The 16,810-nt window shown below is 39.9% G+C and overlaps 1 protein-coding gene across 9 annotated transcripts in view; it reads left to right on the forward strand.

Moving 5' to 3' along the window:
- WDPCP (WD repeat containing planar cell polarity effector) overlaps positions 1-16,810 on the forward strand; it is a 148,514-nt gene that overhangs the window by 73,319 nt on the left and 58,385 nt on the right. For all 9 annotated transcript variants that reach the window (XM_030946091.1, XM_030946101.1, XM_030946095.1 and 6 more), the window contains 3 exons: positions 2,101-2,710; positions 6,821-7,009; positions 9,503-9,626. In XM_030946091.1, coding sequence (XP_030801951.1) covers positions 2,101-2,710; positions 6,821-7,009; positions 9,503-9,626 — 923 coding nt within the window. The remainder of the gene's footprint in view (positions 1-2,100; positions 2,711-6,820; positions 7,010-9,502; positions 9,627-16,810) is intronic.

Here is a 16,810-nt window from a genome sequence, read left to right on the forward strand (position 1 = left end):
CTTTCTTGGAGCTTTTGAAGGGTTGTCCAGAGGAAAATACTGGTTTGGGGTCAAAATATGTAGCAGAATAAGGCAGTGCATTGAAACTTCCCACAGGAAGACAGAAAAATTAGTCCAAGAAAGCCTCAAGGCTCTTTTCACTGAAGTTATGGAAGCTTTGAAGACTTGCTTGGGCAAGATTTCTGTTTCGCACATTTGAAAGGAGCTACCTGAGTCTCTATACATACTCCTAGGGAAAACTGCAGAACAAACAGTAACACTTCACTTTGTCTTTCTTTGGAGTTAGAGAAGTCTATGGTCACAGTAATCCTTTGCCCACAAATAACCTCTTTTAGGAGTTTCCTTGTCCTGCAATTTAACACCCGAATAAACACACTTCAGCAGTTCTAACGTCTGCACAGTCGCCGCTGCAAGGTTTTGTGGGCATAAAATGACTTGTTGCAGAGGCTAAGCCATTGGTGAGGGAATGGTTGAGGTGAGAAAGTGTTTTTCAGACTAGAAAAATAATGTAATCTTTTATTTCCTCTCTGACACATTCTCATGGATCTCTGTTGAGATTGGTTGGTGTGGGTTTCACAGGTTAAATGCATTGGCTTCTGCATCAGGTGCTTTTGCATTAAGTGGTTCTTTGCATGTCCCTAACTACTCATCTAAAAGTAGCAAAGATTTTTGTATTAACTGTCATCTGGTTTCCAGCCAGAGCATGGCAATAGTCCTTTTTTTCTCTCTTTTGAATGAGAAACCCTTTTGCAGACAAAATAAGTAAACTGTCAGAACAAAAGATCTTAATCAGTCTGATCAAAGTCCCAAAAAGCTTGTTTATAAATTTATCAGTTACTTTAGAAGTAATGGATAGTATGCCAAAAAAAATCTGAATTTCTTATTCTCCTTTACAGGATGAAAGACTAAATTGCATATTCAGTTGGTCTTGTGATCTGTGGAAATCAAATTTAAATTGCTCTAACATTATGTGGGCCTTTCTATTTTCACCCTGAAATGTCTAGATTTCCTTCCTCATCCTCTTTCTACCTTTTAATCACATTTTTTACTCCTTTCTATGCTTTCATACCACATGGACTCAAGGGGCTTCCAAAAGTTGTGGCAGGTCAACAACTTCAATTTACAATGTGGAGATTGCTGTGGGTGTACATGAGAGCAGGGTTTGGCTCAGGCTTTCACTCTTTATTTCTGCATGAACAAACACCAGCAAGTTTCTGACTGGCTTCCACTACTCTCATTCTTCTAGAGCCACAGGTTTTCTCTCTATTTTTTATGAAATAGCTTTTCATAAGCTCGTCTGTAACTTATTTACAGCTGTTGTGTCTCTCACAGTTTCCCTGCTCAAATCCTGTACAACACCTCTCGTTCAAACCTGTTTATCATAGTACATGAACCTTCACTGGTCTCCACTGCTGCTTCCACCTTTTGAGGGTACTTCCCATGTTTCCACACTCCAGATTCTTGCTCTTTGCCAGCTGCTTTTTATCATGTTCTGCCTTTGTCTTCTTCCTCCCATTCATTTAACTTACAAGTACTCTGTAATGGTCCCCACTTTTCTGCTATCACAAATTCATTATTTCTGCATCTAAAACTGTATGGCACCCAAGAACATCTACCACCCACTCATCTGGCATTGTATAGTAGGTGCTGTTTTAACATGCCATTGTTTCTACCACTTCAGAGTAATACTTTCTGTTACCATGGCCCAAAGCAAATGATCAAAAATCCTCTATGCTTGATGCTAAAAGTAACATACTATAGATTTTCCCCAGAATTTTAGGATTTTTACCCCAGACCACTTGTGAATAATTATTCTTTTACATCAGTCCTTTCTCCTCGTACCATCACTGACAATCCCCTCTTTCTTCAGTTCTGCTAACCTGTTAATAGGTCCAGACAAACAAATATGGCTCAAACTCTATTGCAGAGTTTTTTAAAATCAAATTAATTAATCTTTTAAATATTAAAAGACTAGATTTCAGAGCTCCATTTCAAGAATGCCTACTTATGAGTGAGACACAGGAAAGCTCATTCGCTGCAGTCTATTTTTAAGAGTAAATGGTCACAAATGAGTACCAAAAGGCTTTGGATTTTTGCCAGGTGCTGAGTTACGTGCGCACGGAGTGGGAGCCCCTGGATGCCAGGTTCAGCTCTGTGCAGCCCCAGCAGGTGCTGACTGTGGAGCACTCGGTGTCGGCAGCCAAGGAGCCCATGGCCGACAGCTGCGTCTACAAGTGCCTCAGGAACCGAATGCAGTGCGCCGCCGTCACCAGGGTCCCCCTGCCTGCCAGGGCCATCAGCTGCTGCAGGGATGTGACAGAAGACAAACTGGTGCTGGGCTGTGAAGACTCCTCAGTAGTTCTGTTCGAAGCCTACAGCCAAGTGACTCTGTTGGCCCAAGCCAAGCTGCTCCCTGCTGTAATAACCTACCACCCTTCCGGAGCCGTGCTGGTGGTTGGCAGCTCTCAAGGGGAGCTGCAGCTTTTTGACACGGCGCTGTCCCCAATTAAAATTCAGCTCTTGGCACAGGACTATTCACCTGAGGCAACTCTGCAATTCAGTAAACACTGTGATGTGCCCACCAGCCTCATCCAGATCCAGTGGGCTGCTCCTCCAGGTGCATTTCCCAGTCCTGACAGCGTGGATATTCATGATCTTTTGTTGGTTAGATTTGATAAAGGACCCTTGGGAGTGCTTCACTTTAAACTTGGTAAGTTACTGGGCACATCTGTTGAACCTTGAGCTGTCAAAGAAACATCTGTATCCCACAAGGTTGGGAACACCCTAATTTTAGGTATATGAGACCATAGCCTTTAAAGCAAGTTGCTCCAAAGATATCTGAAGATACCAAGGAGTTCTTTATGTTTCACAATAACTTTACACCATTTCCTATTCATAGAATAGGACCCTGACTTCTGTCTGATCAGCATCCCATAATGTTCCTCACTACTCTAAGAAGGCATTACAAATTTTCCTCCAGAAAATTCATTTAATCTGTAGTATATAATCTTAAGAATTGTATTCATTTTGTAGTAATAACACTAACAAGTTAATATAAGCTATATTTAACTGTAATGATGAACAGTAATGAAGAGTAATGCTATTTTCTTTACCAAATTTTTTTCTGCATGTGGGATGTATATTGTCCAGTATTCTGTTCTTCCTGGCTTTGGTACAGGAAGTTGCACCTTTTTTTCCTTTGAAGACTTTCCACAGAAGAAGAATGATTTTCATAACCTTCAGAGAAGTTTAGTCTCTCAATTTATTTGCAAGGAGTTGTGCATAAAAGAAGCAATAATGCTAATTTTAGAATTTGTATAGCACTTCTCTTTTTAGGTGTGAAGAGAGTTTATAAGAGTGAAACCACAACTAACTTCCTTTTACAAGCAGAAAAACAAGAAGCAGCAAAGAAAAGCTAAAGGGCTTTCCAAGAGTTACACAGTGGCTGAATTAAGAATAAAACCCCTGCAGTGGCTCATCAGTGAGAACTGTATTCATTTCATTCAAGACAGGCAAGTTACAGTGGTGCAAGCCCATTGTGAGAGCTAAAAAAACAATCATGCTTAAACCCTCTGACTCCCAAGCCAGTGTTTCAACAGGGCAGACAGCCATCCTGGAAAATTTCAGCATTTTGCCCATTGTCTGTCCAAGAAAACAGGATTATTTCTGTAGATCTTTATGAGAGTTTTTAATTATTCTTTTGTATAAAGCTATTGAGATTAGGAAGAAGCCCTTTTTATAAAAAAACCAAAACCAAACAAATTGCCAAAAGACTCAAAATAACAACCTAGGTGATAGTAAGATTTGAAAATCTACTTAATTTCTTTCCTTAATGAGACACACATGTACTTTTGTGAGGAAAAAACTGTCTAAAATTATCAGTGACCTAAAAATTTGGAAGACTGAATTAAAAAATTTTAACCAAGTTTTCCACTGCAAAAAGCTAAATTAATGTAAGAGGATGTTAGTAACAAAAAGGTGTTGGATTGACTTATAATTGTATAGTTTTAAAGGAGCTGATCCAGATTATTGCTGTTATCAAAAAAAAACCTATTTAAAAAATGACAACTGTTTAAAAACTATTTAAAAACCTGTTTACAGGTTATCATTCATTTTGAGGTAATTAGCTGCATTAAGTTCAATGACAGGTTTAATAGTTACAGTGTACCCCAGAACACTAATTATAGCAGCTATTTGATGATTTCGTGCATGTTGGCCATTTAAAAGAAAAACCCTCTAAATTATCTCTGTCCTGATTTGGTGGGATGGAGTTGAGCAGGAGGCACTCTACCCACCTCTACCTTGCTTTTCTTCAGTCCTCCCTGGTGAGGTTTTCTCACAACAGCTTTCCAGAATGCACAGCTTTCCCCTTGCTATCTTTAGCACATTTATGTTCTTACCAAGGCAAGCAGGCTCTCAGTACAGGGATTTAGAGGCCTTTCCTGCTAATTGCCAGCTTGTAAACTTAATTGGACTGTCTCCCTGGGTACTGTTCCTAAATCAATTAGGCAGTGAGTTGGCTGTCACCTCTTTTTCCCAAGCAGGTTGCCTGGAAGCGCACCACCCAGGAGAAGTCAAGCATCCAAATGGGAAGATGTTGACCTCTACAGCTGAAAGTTATCACATTTTAAAATTCATTCTGTATAATTACTGTAAAATCTCTTCTAGGAAAAAGGCAAAGCTGTGTCCCTTCTTCCCTCCCTCCCTCTTTGTAGTCCACTGTGCAAAAATATGCTGCTCTCTATTTCATCCTGGTGTTCAGCTTTACACCTCCTCTCCTCAGTTTGCCACACTGCCAAGGGAACACTGTGTTGATTAGTAAGTCCCTCTTCACAGTCTCAGCAGTTTTTAGGTTTCTGCTATTTAAGAAATAATGTAGAACAAATAAATAAATTAATTAAATGCATTAATAAATTATAGCAAAAAAAATAGGGGCTCATAACAGCAAGATCCAGACAGGCATTTAGGACTGAAATAAAATCCATGAGTAACACATGGCTTGGAATTTTTTCCCACAGAAGTCTGTTAAGAAACTATGTCAGGGAGAATAGGCAAATATGTTTTTAACTTCCAGCTACATTATGGTTTTGGACAAGTTGTGAATCTCCATTATGCTGTCTATCCAGATTTATTTCAGGAAAAAGTCATATTAAACATGCCCTCAAACACTAATGGCAAATATTTTTGATGTCTAATGCCAAACTCATTTCCAAAAGCGGCTTCTTGTCATTGATGTCAACCCAGATCTTGGATAATGCCAAATGTGGTGCTGGTGCCAGTGGTTCAGCATTGCTGGCCTCTAAAGGCATTTTAAATATAGTATTGTATTTAATTAACATGAAAATAAGTATTTTCATCTTCACTGAGAGGTTCATGTGGAGATTGCCCAGCTGCTGTAATACTTTAAAAACACTAAACATTTAGGAAGAATAAGGTCTGCCATAACTATTAGATATTAACAACTTAAACATGGCTGTTGCCCAGCATAATGTCCATAGGCTTTAATATTTGCAAATATAAAGTGAACTACAATAGAAAACCTTTCTTTAATGATGCTTAAAAAATTAAGTACTTCTCTGTTGCGAAATGTGAGTATGTAAGGTTTTTCCCCAAAAACATCACTTCTGTGTATGCAAGTTCTCTGCAGTTTAATTCTCCTCAAGCTGTATTCAGATGTTTTTCTCCCCTTTTTTTCACCTTGCTTCTTATTTCACATATTCACAAACAGTTATGAAAGTTTTCTGAAGTATGTATAACAGGTCTGCTCTTCTCTGTTACCAGGCCTTGTTTACCTCAGCCAGTCCTATGGTTTTAATACCAGTATTGAAATTCAGCTTGTTTCCTTTCTCATCAAAATTTTTTCCATCTGTTTAGTTTCAACAAACAACATCAGACTATAAATAGAGAATATTTTTTAAAAATTAAAAAAAAACCTTACAACCAATGTTTTTATTTAAAGATAGAGAAACAGTAAATTTATTCTGGTCTTTCTAATATTTGGAGGAATACTGATAAAGAGTACTCTATCAGAACAATCCAAAGTGAGCAAGAGTTGCTAAAATGCTATGTGTGGCCAATGTCACATGATCATTTGGTTAGTCAGAGACAACAAATAACATTACTTCCTGCAGCTTTTTAGTCACCTTTTCTCTTTGGAAGCTGAGATCTACAAGTCAAGAAACATCTGTGTGGCAAGCCTGTTCTTGGTTTCATGTGCAACTGTAATTCAAAGGTCTGTAGTATCAAGATGATGATAACTTCCATAGTATCCCTTCAGATAAAAAGCTCCACTTAGAGAATATTGCCAAGCTAGAAGGACATTCCAGAGCAGTTGCAATATGGAGAGTAATTAACAGTTGCTTTGAGGTTGGAGATGCTCTACACTTGTATGCAAAGATACATCTGTGTGAGACAAATGCTGGGGTTTAGTGTTGTCCAGCACTATTTCCCTACAGGGAGGAGATGCTGTGTTAATTTATTACCTACCTTGCAATAACGATGAACTCCAAATAAAGTTATTCCACCTTGTCCAAACTAAATTTCATTACATAATGTTGTCACCAGTGACTTTTGGCTACATTCATTCAATATACATGTGTTCATTGATTATTTTTGTCTGCTGTCCAGCACCCTCAGTATAAGTATACCAAGATAGTAAGGTGCTATCCCTTATAAAAAATTTAATACTGAAACCTATCAACTTAATTTTAAATGATGGCAATTATTTTTAACTGTGCTGAAAAGGAATCAGCTGCTGGTTTGCATACTCTGTATAAAAGTATGAACCCATTATCTCTGGTTGTAATATTTCTTGTCAAAGGTGTGCTCACAAGAGGACAACTGGGCCTTGAGGAAATCATCCACCAGTACATTCGTTATGATGAGATACAGGAGGCAATTAATGTCCTGAGCACCATGAACTGGAACATGATGGGTCAGCGGTGCTTTATCTGCCTGAGTGCCATTTGCAACCATCTCCTTAAACAAAAGCTTACACCAGCCAGAGAAGGTAAGAGACTGTTTATATTTCTAATGGATTTCTGTGGTGTCTTGGTAATTCATGTGTGGATTATGACTATGTATTTATTGACTGTATAAAGAAGACAGTAGTGAGACTCCAGACAGTCAACCAGATTATGGTGCCTCATAATCACATGTCATTGTAGACAAGTAATTTCAATAAAATGTGGACCAATGTGCATTGACTACATTTTAGTTTGTATCAATAGTGACACTAAAATAATGCACATTATAATATATATATGCTATAGGCATTACTTAATATATATAGCACTAGCATTATATTCTGTAACTTCATTACATTCTATAAATTTAGCTTATGCTACAGACAAAGGTTAGTTAATACAGCATTGGAATATTTGTGTTATATTCATGCTGAGACAGCACCAACTTAAGGAGAGATGTTTTCCTGAAATGGGGACAAGAAATTTTAGTATGTTTTTTAAGGTGCTTTCAAAGGGTCATTCTTTCATTACAAGATGCAAAGGCCTTGAATACACTATCCTCTGCTGCCTCCTTTAGGATTAAAGCATTTGTCCTCACTGTAATCTAGCCCCCTGCAGCAGTAGCTGGGGTCCCTCAGAAGAAATTATGAATTTTAAGTTTAGCCCTGTCTCTGCTAAAGCCTGGTATGGTGCCTTCCTCTTGATTTGCTATCTTGAAACTCAATAGACTTCAAGATTTGAAGTGCCTTGATTTAGAGAAGGTGTTATCCTCCAGTCTAGCAGGCAGACAGCTGGAGACCAGGCATCTTTTGTGGGAAGAGAGAATACTCAGGATGCTGGTGTGTTTGATGATAGAAAAACTCCAAGGTGTCCTACATTGCTGCCAAACCATCAGCTTTTGTGGGATCTGATTTAAAAAAATCTCTGTGTTGCAAACATATAAACTCTAAATAAAACATGCTTTGAAAAGGACCTGTGAAAAGGGCTGGCTATGATACTCTTCTAAAAATATGTACATTATAAACATATGTACATTATAAACAGATGTCTGTGTGTTTCCCCCATGCAGCTCCCTAACACTGTTTACAGAGGAAGGAATTTTATTCCATCCAGGAGTTATTCTATCTAAATCTAACAAATTTGGCATGGTAATTTGTTTTCTTTTTTATTAACAAAACCCAGTGGGACCTTTTATTTATAGTGATGGGGCAGTTATCCTTGAGATCTTTATCCTGCCTTCAACATCAAGCTGGGCTATTTAATGAATGTATAACTGTGCCAGTAGTCACTCATATTCCATGTCAGTTGAAATATTTCAGAACTTCAGAACATGCTGTCAAGAAAACAGCAATGGCAAGGGAGTATGGCTTGTTTTTCTATTTTAATCTAAATTGACTGCTGCTTTGAAAGAAAATACCTTTAAAGTTCGACTTATCTTACAATCTAGATTGGAGATAACACAAAACTAATTCACTAACAGTTTGCCTGTGTAACTAACACAGTACTATTAGCACATTTAGTGCTATCAAGCCTAATAAAATCAAATGTAACTATGCTTGGAAGTACAGAGTAATTGTCACTAAATACAGAAATGCCTAGTTCAAACAAACATTAATAATGGCAAATCAATGAGATTCTGTCTGCCTAATGAGACAATGGGTTATATTTTGCTTGTAGAGCAACATAAATATACAGCAAATACTTATATAGCAAATCCTCCTTTTTCTGCCGATAAGGCCTTGTATTACATTGTTGACTCTGCAGCAAAAGTCAAAGAGCATAAATATTATTGATCATTTAATTTCCTTTCAGCTAAGCGTGTGGAACACATAAATATACTGTATTTTTATTGTTTATAATTTTATATTAAAAATGTGTAGAAAAATGCCTAAGAACTTGAGCTGTGGAGTACAGCAGTCAGAAAGTATTTAAAGAAGAGAGAACTTGTGTAACAAAAGGGCTTTATTTTATTGATTACAAGGGAGGTTATCCTGTTTCCCACCATTACATGCTGTCAAACCCTTAGGGTTTCTAGACCCTTTTATTTAAAATTTTTAAAGAACTGTGGGCCGAAGGAGGTTCCTTAGACCTCAAGGCCATCACAAAGAGGGTTCTGTTACCCGCTGACCTAACACAATAATCCCTGAAAAACTGAACTCCCTTGTTGTTTGCCTAAGAGGACAAAGACTATTTGAGCTAATTGAGAGTTGATCTCTACTGGACAATCTTGTTCACACTGTATTAGTCTCATGAGTCACTTTTAGTTGTAGGCTGCTGGTGAGAACTTGATGTGTTATAGACTTCTTTATCCTTTTGATGGCTTTTGTTGCTCAAAGTCATTGTCGGCTGTGCCTGCAAGCCAAAGTTTATATGCACATTTCTGTTTGTACAATCTGTCATATTTTAATTTCATCTGTCCTTCAACAACATCACATTTCATCACTGTTTGATGAATTTGACTGACTGCAAACATGAGCAACCTGTTGTAATTGAAACTAATTTACTTGTTTCATTGCTGCTGTGTTTGAATTCCACAGCACAGCTTGAGGCAAGCCTTGGAACCTTTTATGCTCCAACAAAACCTCTCTTGGATAGAACTGTGCTGGAGTACAGGGACCCCATCAGCAGATATGCAAGAAGGTTCTTCCACCACCTGCTCAGGTGAGTGACAGTTTCAGCTTCTATCAACTTAAAATTAATTGCATATTTCAATAACTACCTACTTTAATGTGGTTAACATTTTCTAAGAGGACCACCCCTGAAAAAATGCATTAGTTGTTAATGTTTGTTTAACTTGCACTTTGTTCCTTTCAAATAGAGTAATGCGGATAAAGTGCTATTCAGAGCTCTTCTGTCATCAATACACTTAAAATTAATCACCCTTTCCCATTTAGCTTGATAGAAAAAAAGATACCCTGCTTCTGACAGATTAATATTCACCAACTGCTTGCAGATTAGTTATAGAAAGAACTTAGAAACTTGGAGAAAACACTGAGTTTAGAAAGATGCTAGAACACAAATGCATGCTGCACGGTCCAGGACATTTTTGTCTTTGCACGACTGAACTATGAACATTTTGTTAGTTTCACATCTAAAATTCTCATATGTAAATTCAGATTCCAGTAATTTTCAATGCCATTAAAGTAAGAGGAGAAAATGCAGTGTTGAATTTGTCTGTGAATTGTGTAGAATCATAGAATGGTTTGGGTTGGAAGGGACCACAAAGATCATCTTGTTACAGCCCAGCCACCATGGGCAGGGACACCTTCCACCAGACCAGGTTGTTCCCAGCCCCATCCAACCTGGCTTTGAACATTTCCAGAGACAAGGCATTCACAGCTTCTCTGGGCAACCTGTGCCAATGCCTTATCACCTTCACAGTAAAGAATTTCTTCCATATATCCAAGCTGAATTTCCCCTCTTTCATTTTGTAGCCATTACTCCTTGCCCGACCACTGCAGCTCCTGACAGAGTCCCTCTCTGTCTTCCATGTGGGCTCCTTCAGATACTGGCAGGTTGCTATGGGGTCTTCACACAACCTTCCCTTCTCCAGACTGAGCAGCCCCAGCTTCCTCACCTTGTCTTCACGAGGAAGCTGCTCTGATATTAGATGAGAAATAATAACAAATTCAGTAAGAATTTATAGTACATTGTTTTTTTGTTGTATTTTTTTCAACCCATTATAAATACTGGTATGCAGCAGTTCAACCTGTTCACAAATATAGCTGTGATATTTCCTCTGGGAATTATCCAGTGGATAAAATAAGGAGAAATTGCCTTCTGAATAATACAATGTTTGTAACATCTCGTTACAAACAAGGAGAAGGAGTGTAGATGGACATAGTGCAAAACTGACAGTGCACCCTTTTGCAGTGTTCATCCAGACTGTATATACATTGTCTGCATGGGCAAAGCAAGTTACTTTGATAGCATAGAATGTGCTTTTTTCCAAATCTAGAAGACAAGTATTCAATATTGTCTTCTATATTTTGAGTCTGAAGAGGATCATCTTCTCGATGAACAGGTCCATTCCCGTGGGGGAATTATTCCTTGTAGAAGAATGATCCAATATTTGCATAATGTGTGCCAGCCTTTCACTGGAGTTTTCTTAACACACATGGCCACAACAGTGGGTACAAACTCTGCTATTGCCTTTCTCCTAGAAACCAGCAGGGAAGATGCTGTTGGGGCAGTGGCCAACTTGTCGTGGCTGTGGGCCAGTTGCCTGCAGAGGACAGATGCAGGAAAAATGCCTCAGAGATTGCTGAGAGGTGTAACTCTAGTGCTCTTACATCTGCAAGAGAAAGGTGTGTTCCCTCTGACTCAGGCTTTGCTTCCAAGTGCTAGCAGGCATGCAGAGGCATGGGGCCCTGGCTGAGCTGCCAGCCCTTGAGGCTGCAGCTGAAACACTGACTCAATCCTCCTAAAACAAGAACCTTCAGTGTCAGAATGCTGCCTGGACAGCGTGGGGCACAGCAGGAGGTGTGCACCAGAGTCTCCTCATGTCTTTTACCTCCCACTGTAAAGCAACCCTTGAACAATCTACAGTTGTGGCAGTGTTTGGAACAAATGTGTTATTTTGCTGTTTTCCTATTTTCAAAGGGATTTGTATTCAACCGAATCAAAGTGATAGGATCATGTGATTGCTGCAGAACAGATGGTGATGCTTAAAGCTTATCTCAGAAGACATAATCTAAGTACAAAATTAAATGTTCAAATATGAGAGATTTATCTGATAGAAAGCAAGGAAATGATGTTCAGAGCTGATCATTATTGCATTAAAGTGGCTGTGCCTTAATTGGTGTTTATTTCCTTTTAGATGTTTTCTTAAGTGACTGGAATGATTTAAATGTAGGCTAAGCAGAGAGAACTACAGATTTGTTGGAGAATGGTAAACCGTGGTTCTGGGTGAGTGAATGCCAACCAGGCATGATGCAATGTCTAGGAGGATCATAGGGAGGCACAGTGCCCACTAATTCAGACACAGGAAAGTTGCAGCTGCTGCTATTACATCTGTCTGTGATAGACTAGCAAGGCAAGGCACTCCTGCCAGCCTGATTTACAGCTGTGGGCTCAGAACAGGAGAAAAGTGAGAAGGGAATTATGCTCCTGCCTTCTTAGATCACCATGTTATGCCCATGAGGACACTGAAAATGGGGAATTCCTCCCACTACCTGTTTGTCAGGGAAAGCAAGGTCAGGTGACAGTGAAGGAATACACAGGTGCTGTTCACCGCTGCAGGGAAAAAATTTGTGTGGCCAAAGCTCAACTGGAGCTGAAGCTGCCCAGAGCTGTGGGAGACCATAAAAACAGGGTTTTTGAAAAATGCATTAATGACAAAAGTCAGTGCAGTGATAGCATGAGCCTGTTACAGGATGAGGGTGGTCACCTCACAAACAAGGCCATAAAGCAAAGATGTTTAATGCTTTCTTTGTTTCTGTCTTCAACACCACTGATGGGGTAAGGGGCTCCCAGTGCCCTGAACTGAGCCCTGAGGACCATTCCAGTGCTCCAGCTGCACCCCCATGAGGCTGTGGGGCCTGCTGGGATTCAGCTGAGAGCACTCCAGGAGCTGGCTGATGTCATTGTGAGGCCTGTCTTCATGATTTTTTAATTGGCTTGGGAATCTGGAGAGGCCACAGCTAACCAGAAGCTGGCAAACATTGTCCCAGTTTTCAAGAAGGACAAGAGGGATGACCCTAGAAACTTCAGGCCTATCACATTCACTTCAGTGACTGGTAAATTATGGGGAGGATTATTCTGGGAAGTATTGAAAAGCACCTGAAGGACAAATCACTCCTCAGTCACAGCCAGCACAGCTTCATGACAGGAGAGTGCTGCTCAAACCTGATATCCTTTTATGGCAGGGTAACCCACCCAGCTGATCAAGAGAAGCCAGTTGTTGTTATGCTTTTGGATTCCAGTAAAGCTTTTGATACTGTCTCCCATGGGATCCTTCTGGACAAAATGTTCATCCCTCAGCTGGATAAACACATCCTGGGATGGGTGAGCTCACGGCTGGGGCACAAAGGGTTACAGTGAATGGGGTGACATCAGACTGGGGACCTGTCCCTACTGGGGTTCTGCAGGGCTCCATCCTTGGCCCTGTGCTCCTCAACATCTCCATAAATGACCTGGACACAGGACTGGAGGAACACTGAGCCAGTTCACAGACAATACACAAGGGAGAGGAGCTGTTGGCTCCCTCCAAGTCAGGGAGATGCTGCAGAGAGACCTCAGCAAATGAGAGGGCTGGGCAATCACCAACCATGTGAAGTTTAACAAGGGCAAATGTCAGATTCTGCACCTGGAATGGTGCAGGGCTGGATGTACAGCCTGGGGAATGAGAGGGTGGAGAACAGTGCCATGGAAAGGGACATGGGGATCCTGGTTGATGGAAAGCAGTGCCTTGGCAGACAGAAGGTCACTTTATTCATTCAGCCTGGAGAAGAGGAAACCAAGGGAAGACCTCATTGTGATCAGCATTCTCATGAGGGGAAGTGGAGAGGCAGGCACTGATCTCTTCACTCTGGTGACCAGACCTGTAGGAAAGGCCTGAAGCTGTGCTGGGAGAGGGTTAGGTTCAATATTAGGAAGAGGTTTTTCACCCAGAGGGTGCTTTTACACTGGAACAGGGGTCTCCAGGCAGTGGTCACAGCACCAAGCCTGACAGAGCTCCCTTGAGTGTTTGGACAGTGCTTGCAGGCACAGGGTGTGATTCTTGGAGCTGACCTGTGCAGGGCCAGAAGCTGGACTTTCATGATCATTGTGGGTCCCTTATAACTCAGGATATTAGATGTTTCTATGATTCTATCATTTGATCTATTCACTTTTTTACCCTTTTTCATTTAGCACTGAATACTTGCAGGCTAATTACAAATAGCTAATGTATCTCTTCAGAGTGATTTTTTTCATCACAACGGATGTGTCTGTATGATCAAACCTGAAGACTTGGATGCAGAAACCCTGTAAACTGAGACTGTAAACTTGATGCAGCATTAGAGGACATTTGTTACTCTCTTGTGAGTGTGAGGAGACTAAAGCAAAGTGATCATTTTGTACTCTAGAGCAGCAAATGGAGGAAGCATAGTGCTTTCTAAACTATGTGCAGTAAAATTGTGGCTGATATTCAAAAAGTATTTCTTGGCATGGAGTAGGCCTTTTGCAGTTCATTTGGGCTTCAGAAAGAGCAAGCAGCAGATTCACATAAGTTAAACCTAGAAGACAAGGAACTAAGGAGAAGAGCTCAGAGGTCTGGTAGGAAGAGTCAGAGAAGTGGGGTTAGGAGCATGAGTAAAAGACAAAGTGTTGAGGACAAAGGTCTGAAGGCAGGTGTGGGAATGTACAGTGTCCTACAAGAAGGGCAGAATGGCAGCACAGAGCCAAATGGGAGAAGACAGCTTAGGATGTGTGTGGTGGGCTGTGGGGGAGACCAGACGCAGCAGGGATGGACAGGGAAGGGCGGAGTCTTTTATACAAGATTAAAACATTAAAATGCTTAAATATTTCAAGATCTAAATCTGAAAAATGTTCATATAAACAAAAGGTTTCACCCCACTCTCTAGCTTTCCTTTGAATACCCCACCAATCTGCCTTAAGCCTTTTTAGAAGGACCAGCTCATGGGAGAGAAATATTAATTCATTCTACATGCTGAGACAGTCTTTGACCTGCCTACTGAGTCTGCCAAAAAAGTTCCATTTATTGTTGTACTCTTAAAGATGTGAGTGTCTCTGTTTACTAGAACTGAGAAATACAGTTACCTTTCCAGAAGGGCTATTCTCACCTAGTAAAAACCATGTGCCAGTGATTTTACTCTTTACTGTAGGCCAAAAGGTTGTATGTTCAGTTGAAAATAAGTGGGGACATCCATTTTCACATTTTCAGGGAGATTGTAGTCTTATCTATTTTTCTACCCTCAATGAGGTCAGTTTCTAGAAAATGCTGAATTCAGTGATGGGAGATTCCCTTTTTAGGCATGAGGGCACTTTAGAAAGAAGATGCTGCATCCAAGCTGATATGGGCAAAGGAACACTGACAGCACAATTGAAACGAATTGCAATTAGAAGGAAGGAAAATTCTTTGCAATATTTTGGATTCAGCCATGTTATTTGTATCCATCGTTATAAAAGCTAAGTTCTTAAATTTGCAAACCACACATCATCTTCAGCTTCCACTAAAATAGAAGCTTAGAGCTCTGGAGGCCCTGAATGTAGAATATGGAATACCTCCAAAAACAAGCATTCAGTATACAAAATTAAAATTAAAGACCTCTTAATTATATGCCAGGGATCCATTACAACAGTATTTATGGAATGAATAATTATTTTACCTCTAAATCCTTATCTATAATTAAAAAATACAGGAACTGAATTACAAGTACAGAAATGTATCTTAGGTGTTCCTTGCCACTTCAGTAGCACTCTGGTATTTCATTATGATGTCACTGCTTATAATAATATAACGCATTATATCATTATGTAAAATGTTGAGCAGAGGTGGATTTATTGGGAAGCCTTGGGGAGCTGTAACCTCCCTTTTTGCCCCCACCCTTTTGCTAGGTGTATTTGTGTGCTGGGGGAGTGGCTGCAGCACCTCCTGCCTCTGTCTCACAGCCTCGTGCAGCCGTGCAGGGAACATGGAATGGGACGGAACCATTTTTCACTCGTTAACTGTGGCATCGCTGACTCATGGCTTAGCTTCACTCTGATCAAGCATTTGTAAATTGTACTTGTCATATTTTCTAATGCATGAAATTATCTTGTTTGTTTGACACGGACACACTGGCACAAGCACATGCCTGCTCTGTTGTGTTCCATTTTTTGAGTGAGAAAGCAGGGCTAGAAAGTAAAGTCTGAAATGCAGTGCAGGAGTTGCAGAATTAAGATGCAGCCACGGTTCTGCGGTTCTGCTGTGCCCTTTCCTCCTTTGTAATTTTGTTTTGTGTTTGTGAATACCCAGTTTAAGGATTGTTTTTCTTTTTTTTTTTCCCTACATGGAAAAATACTAAGATTCAAAACCACTTGCACCTTTCAATCTGATAATTTCACTAAGAGAATGTACTTTGGTTTTTTTCCCCCCATAGTACATATATGTTTAACTACAAAGCAAAGCTTTGATGTAAATAACAATATAGTGCTTTTCATCTTTCAAGAGAAAGGTACAACTCTGATCACATTCCCTGGTAGAATTTTGGATGGATTCATGAAAGATTCTCCTTTGTATGAATCAAAAAATGAGAACCTCCACCATGTTTTTACTTTTGCTGTTTTCACTCCTTCACAAATCTCAGAAGTGTTTTACTCTTCGCAGTGTTCCATGTAAGATGCTACTGGGTAAATGCAAAAAATTATCTTCATATTGGGCCTAACATTCATCAAGTCTATGACTTTGCACACAGGACTTGATAAGGCTCCTTTGTAAATAAACATTCTTAAAGAAGATGAGAAGGTAAGTGGTCATTAGCATCAGGGGAGACCTGCTTCCAGCCACCACTGATCTTTATGGATCACTTCACTATTCAAGAATTCTGAAGTGGACTTCTATACTACAAGACATGATGCCTGGACACAGACAGTTATCACTTAAGTCCAAGACAGCCTTTGAAAAGCTAAAATAAAGCTCTTTTGCCCTGCAGGTATATCACTAATTCAGTACTAACTACCCCTTGGTAAGCAGGTTCCCATATCACTACACTGCAATCTCCAAAGTAGATATTCGCTGTGAGTATTTCCATCCTAAATAGGACCCTAAATCAAAGGTGTAAAAAATGCCTCAGCTCCATAGGAATAGTTCTCAATCCCATCTGCTGCCAACTGTATGGAACTGAGTGAGGAAAGAGCTTTTA

The sequence above is a fragment of the Camarhynchus parvulus genome, chromosome 3 (assembly GCF_901933205.1).
Source record: "Camarhynchus parvulus chromosome 3, STF_HiC, whole genome shotgun sequence".
Lineage (NCBI taxonomy): Eukaryota > Metazoa > Chordata > Aves > Passeriformes > Thraupidae > Camarhynchus > Camarhynchus parvulus.